At 45.8% G+C, this 6000-nt stretch overlaps 1 protein-coding gene across 5 annotated transcripts in view; it reads left to right on the top strand.

Annotated features, from left to right (window-relative positions):
* The first annotated feature begins 4603 nt into the window (after positions 1–4603).
* The window catches only part of EPHA7 (EPH receptor A7), a 174035-nt gene continuing 172638 nt past the window's right edge, over positions 4604–6000 (top strand). For all 5 annotated transcript variants that reach the window (XM_068149718.1, XM_068149740.1, XM_068149712.1 and 2 more), the window contains exon 1: positions 4604–4909. In XM_068149718.1, the coding sequence (XP_068005819.1) occupies positions 4813–4909 (97 nt within the window). In that variant the 5' untranslated portion in view covers positions 4604–4812. The remainder of the gene's footprint in view (positions 4910–6000) is intronic.

Genomic DNA, 6000 nt, shown 5'->3' with positions numbered 1-6000 from the left:
TGAGAAGAGTGATCAACACAGAGGCAACATATTCTCCAAAGGCCCCTGTTCCTCAGCAAAACAGTTTACAAATTTCAGATCTATCAGGGGAAGCAGTCTTACAGGACCTAGATCCAGCATGGTTTTGGACCCCATACAACTCTTTGCTGCTGCTCCTTTTCACATGAATTTCATTTGTATTGTTCAGTAGAATGTATTGCATTTTCATTAAGCGTCATCAAGATGACACACCATCCTACCTCTATTTCTGAACAATGTTTTTCAAGTGTATTGAAAATTCACAGATTTTGAAAACAGAATGTGACTATTTAGCACAGGGTAAACCATTAAATACTCCAAGAGAAAATGTGACAGTGAATTGTTATTACCATTCCCATGTATGTGAAGGCTTCAAAGTGTGAAGCTTTATAGAACTGTTTTTTGATTTGTGCTAACTAAATGAGTTTAAAAAACAAGGCAAAGCCCAAACTGAAATTTCAACCAAAGAAACGACTTTTCCTATGAGCATAGTTTGTAAGTAAGCCAGTCCCAATTCTCTACAATTTCTTTATGAACCAGTAATATTTATTTAATATATTGCCTTTGTTACTCTAAGGGAGCTGCTACTCTGACTTATAAATTCACCAGAAGATCTGAAATTGACGCCATATGGAAAATTAATTTCTGGCCCAGATTTGGAATGCAAGTGCCATTACATCTGGAAGACTAAATGCAGTCTCCTATAATGATTTATTATACACATATTACTTGAAAGTCAAATGTCACGAACCTACTCCATTTTTATATTAAAAATTCTACAAATATTTGACAAAAATTGTACAAAAGTGTGTGTTTCAAGGAACAGCTTGTGCACTGGAGAAGGATTACTTAGAGATTGCTTAGAATATGATCATGAATAACCAAATTCAGGGTATAAAAAGAAAAAAAAACTGATCTATTACATAAGCCAAATTTCCACTTTGACTGCTACAAAACACAGATCAAATGGTTTTGGTCAAAACCAGTTTTTAAGGGTCATGCTTGTTTGGCCAGATTCAAGACTCAATACGATTTTCATAACCTATATCTGAGGCTGACCTTCAACAGCTTTTTGAAGCTATTGAAATTTGGCTTCAGCCCTGTGCAAAGTAGCCACGAAAGAATCCTGCAAAAAAGGGAATTTCTGAAAAGAGAATTTCACAACCAGTTCCAAACCATGCTCATTTCTTACATGTACTTGTATAGCCTTAGAATTCATTCCATATTTTTTGTACCACAATTTCATATTGAGTTATGTGGAAAAGATAGAGCTAGCCAGTATTAAGGAGAAAACTGTTCAGATTATTTCTCCTAATTCTGCTTAGACCTTTGCAATTCAGTATAGGGAAGCTTGGCTAGTATCAAGAAAGCGTCACTATAGGGAAGCTAGAAATAAATTCTACACACAAGTTTGAAAAAGGGCAGAATCTGGCCTACAGGTTATGGACAAAAAGGACAAAACAGAATAAACAACAACAACAAAAACCTAACAACACTAGTATCTCTGATTATGTTGCTCTGTACCTGTCTGTTTCAGTTAATCATTTACTTTGATGGTGTCTGAATCGTAATGTACTGAGTTCAATGAAGTTCAATTAAGTTCCTAGTTCCTTTCTTTCTTTTATTTTTTTTTCTTCTCTCAGAGATTTTGATACCACGTTTTAGGATTGTAGCTCGTTTAATTTGATTGTTTTAGTTCAGTTGTAATATTTGTATTTCCTGGGTTTTTGTTTGCAGAACATCCAATGCACAGCTGCATGAGATGGAATACAGGCTGCACATCCTACAAAATACAATGAAGTATTAGAAAACACTACAAAGAAGCAGAGGGGGAAAAAAACCAAAACACAAATGAAATCAAGTTTACTGAAAATTATGTCCAATTCTGAATCAGTTTCACAAAGATTTAATGTGTAAGGAGCATAATTAAAAAAACCCCACACTGTAATATACTTTCTCAATGTATCTGGATTGTTCTGATATAATTGGGAATACATCCACAACTGCTTTAAGGAAGCAGTATGTATAATATGTCATCTTTAGCAAAATTTACAATTATCAAGAAGACACAATGCCTAAAATTAATTCACCAGGAAGAGAAATACATACCTTTTAAAACAAAGAAACAAAACCTTCTGTTCATTTTCTTTATACACTCAGTCTTGTGCATATATATCCTTTGCACAGCTCATATAGTTACAAAATTTTAAGTACAGACTCTACACACATACATACACAACATTAGACTGTACAATACAGTACAATATAGTCTGTATAAATGAAGATAATGATGAAAAGAAGTTTCTGGCCTAGGACTATAGGACGTGGACCTACCACATTACCATTTGAACCTTTCTTCAGTCAATTTGCTAATTTAGTAAGTTTTTGCATTTTTATCAACATAGTCATTTAAAGTCTGAGTACAAATAAGTGAGTAAGTGTCATTTGGTTGTAGTTTTTTATTTTTTCCTCTTTTAAAATGCATTCTGTAGGTTAAAAAACTCTTTGGGGGGGGGGAGTTAATACCATTATAGTGAAATGCCTGCATCTCATGCTAGGAAATTGTAGAAGACTAGGTTAAGGACTTCCTACATCTGCTTTAATCACTGTTACAAAATATGCTATATGAAAACTAACTTTACTCATAAGAGTTTGCAAGGAAGTTACAAAACACCTGCACTTAAGTATTTAAAACATAATAGTAGTTTTAAAAGAAGGTAAGCAAACTCACTGTTCTGTACAGATCCCCTTAGTACACACGTATGAGGACAGAAATGACAGATGAGAGAGGACGAGAGAATCAAGAGCGTGTACTTCGCCTACACTCATGATGGTATCCAGAGTATCAAAAGAGCATTCTCACTGAAACGCAAAACCTGTCATATTCTAAGCCGTATTAATTATTCAACAAGAGAAAGGAATACAGTGCGTTTTTGAGGCTACCTCCACACCATTCTCAGAAGTAACGATGAGACCACAGGGAAAGTGCTCAAAGCCTGGTTTATGGTGGCTGTTTATCTGACCATGCTGAGCACATTACTGTTATTATTAATTCTAATTTTGCTTTAGCTACCTAAAGGCCCCATAAACAAACGCCCGACAACTTAATTTTCCATTTATAGCATAACATTTTCTGTATCAGTGTCCCCATTTGCGCAAGGATTGTTTCAACTTCTCGCATGTTTCCACCGAACTGCAATTACACCCCCTGCGCTTCGCTGTCTTCGCCTGCTTCCTAGATAATGATCACTGATTCCGTTTACATCGCGTTTCTGCCCTCCGAAGGGACAGGACGATGCACTTATAACGGAGCTGCACAAAACGTACTCCGCGCAGCACAGCATCAGCCCCAGGAAGGTGCGCTGGGCAGAGTTAGGGGCAGGGGCCGGGCAAAGGGTGAGCAGCTAGGAGTGTGCTGTGGATATCGCCGATTCCCGCCGCGGGGCCTGGCCCCGGCCGCTGCCCCGCCGCGACCGTGAAGAGGAGCGCTCCCAACCGAGGCCACCGTGCCTGTCGCACCACCCTTCACCCCGCAGCTTCATTCAGGGAACGGTAAGTTTTTGTGTCGCGCTGTTGTTTCTCGCGCCGAGGGAGCAAGGGTGGGGTTGAGGAAGGGAGAACAGAAGGGTAGGGGCATAATGGATCACCAGGAAAAAGCGCTCCCAGCCCAGAGGGTGAGCGCTGACAAAAGGGATTTGGCAAGTTCCTCTCTCTTTTTTTTTTTTTTTTTTTTTTTTTTTTTCCTCCCCCCTTTTTCCTCCCCCTCCTATTTAATTGTCTCATTGTGAACGGATTACACTCGCTTCAGGTTACGCCCGACGGGGAGAAAGGGGGTAAAGCAGCTGCCCCTTCCCCTCCGTATAAGATCCGTATTGTCAATAACCTCTTCTTCTACTTGGGGAAAATCGGAGACGCGGGACGGAAAACTCAGATAAAACAAAGGCAATGGAACCCAAGTGATGTCAGCCCTGAGGAACTTGACTTTTGGCAGAGGGCTGGATCAGGGCACCATCCCGCATCTCTTGCCTAAGTTTCCCTTTTTGTGGCACTACACTAGCTGCGCGCTCGGCCAGGCCACGGGCAGGCACAGCACCGGGGGCCCGCCAGTGATGGCTAGGGCTGGGCAAGGGCCCGGCCGGGACACCTTGTCACTCCCTACCCCGGCAGCCGCGGCACGGGGCGAACAGGCGGAGCACTGGAGGACGGCTACACGGCTCACTAGCAAGACAAGCCGGTGGGCCACCTCTAGGCGTGCGGAGCCCCTCCGTGTACCGCCTGGATCCACTCCCCGCTCGGACCCTTCGTCCCACCGCCGTCGCCCCGCACACAACCCGCAGCTCCCCGGCACCGGCGGCAACCCGATACTGCCGCACGCTCATTGGGCGGCACCGCCGACCCCGCCCCCAGGCCCGCGACGACTCAGGCGCCGGCTCGGCCCCCCGGGCGCCGAGAGCCACTGCTGTATGGCTGAATATCCCTGTCAGTCAATTTGAGGGACGGGCCGCCCCGCCGCTGTGGTCCCGCCCCCTCGCCCTAATTGATATTATCGGAGCGAGGCGCGGGCGGCTGGGCTGCAGTCGGGGCTAGCGCGCGGCCGGCCCGGTGCGTGAGCCGGGCAGCGGCACGGAGGAGGAGGCGGAGGAGAAGGAGGAGGAGAAAGAGAAAGGCAGCCGGGAGGGAGGGAGCGCCGAGCCAGAGACTAGCAGATTCTCCACCGTCCTCTAGCACTCACCGAGCAGCGGCAGTGTCTAGAAATATATAGCTAGAAATATAAGATCACCCCGCTCCTGCACCATGATTTTCCAAAGTAGGCTCCCTTCTTGGATTATTTTGTGCTCCGTCTGGCTGTTCCACTTTGCACACACGGGGGAGGCACAGGCTGCAAAAGAAGGTAAGGTGATGCGGAAAACAAAAGTTTGAGCTTATTTATTGCTTTTGAACACGAAGTCTGCGTGGTGGCTCAGCGGAGGACCTGCCTTCCGATGCGAGCTGCTTGTCAGCTTCCTATTAACAGAAATAAAGACATTTTCTTTTTAACTAAGGGTAAGAGGGAGGAAAGAGCAAGGCATTCACTGAGGGTGTGCGAGTGTATGTGTGAGAGACCGGGACAACTGCCTTTGCTCTTAGGAATGAGGTTTGCGAGGCATTTGCACGTGATGATGAAGCTGGGGCTAAGGAGGCAGCCCTCAGCCCGGGCATCCCTGCAGGGGAGCCCCACTCTCTTGTGGCAGCGTTAATCCTCCCGGCGAAATGCGGGGAGGGCAGGTTACCTCGCTGCTCCCCCGGCGGGGTCTGCAGGGCCTGAGGGCCAAGTTTTAGGGCTCGGGACGTTTCGAGGGAGGCACGGCTCGGCGCGGGGCTGAGGCTGAGGGGCAGCTCCGTACCACTGCCCACAGGGGGCCTGCAGCACTCCGGTCCCTTGGGACCGTACCCGGACCGTGAGAAGGAGCATCGGGGTGCAGTTTTGCACCTCCCGGCCATTCAGGGTGGACATGCATTTAGAGGGTACATACAGGCTGGTGCGAGTGCCTGCAACGTGTGTGCTCTCCCGCGGCATCACTGGAGAGTCGGTGAGAGGGAGAGGTTTAGGGATGGATGCTTTACACCGTCGGCATATCGCAACGGTGCTTCCCGGTTCCCATCAATCTAACATTGGTATCTCGGTGAAGCAAACCCCGGACATTTGTTTCCCCCGCGCACAGAGATGAAACGGGTAGTTTTTTTATCAGATAGTGCTGGAGGTGTATGAAATCAGTTCACAAAGTGCATCTGCAAATCTCTTTTCTCACGCTGAGAAAATCCGAAATTATTTAAAGGAGCGCCCTACTCGCGTTTGACAGCCAAAGGCGAAGGTCCGTCTCCATCTTCGGGAGGGGATGACACAGTCGACACACGACAGGGAAGGGGGAGTTAGTTGTTTTGGTTTTTTTTTCTGGTGTCTGCATATGTATGCATTTGGGGGATTTCCTTCCTCAGCTGGAT

The sequence above is a fragment of the Melanerpes formicivorus genome, unplaced genomic scaffold (assembly GCF_026170545.1).
Source record: "Melanerpes formicivorus ecotype bairdi unplaced genomic scaffold, bMelFor1.0.p_v2 SCAF_2, whole genome shotgun sequence".
Lineage (NCBI taxonomy): Eukaryota > Metazoa > Chordata > Aves > Piciformes > Picidae > Melanerpes > Melanerpes formicivorus.
This window is presented reverse-complemented; position numbering and strand designations above follow the sequence as displayed.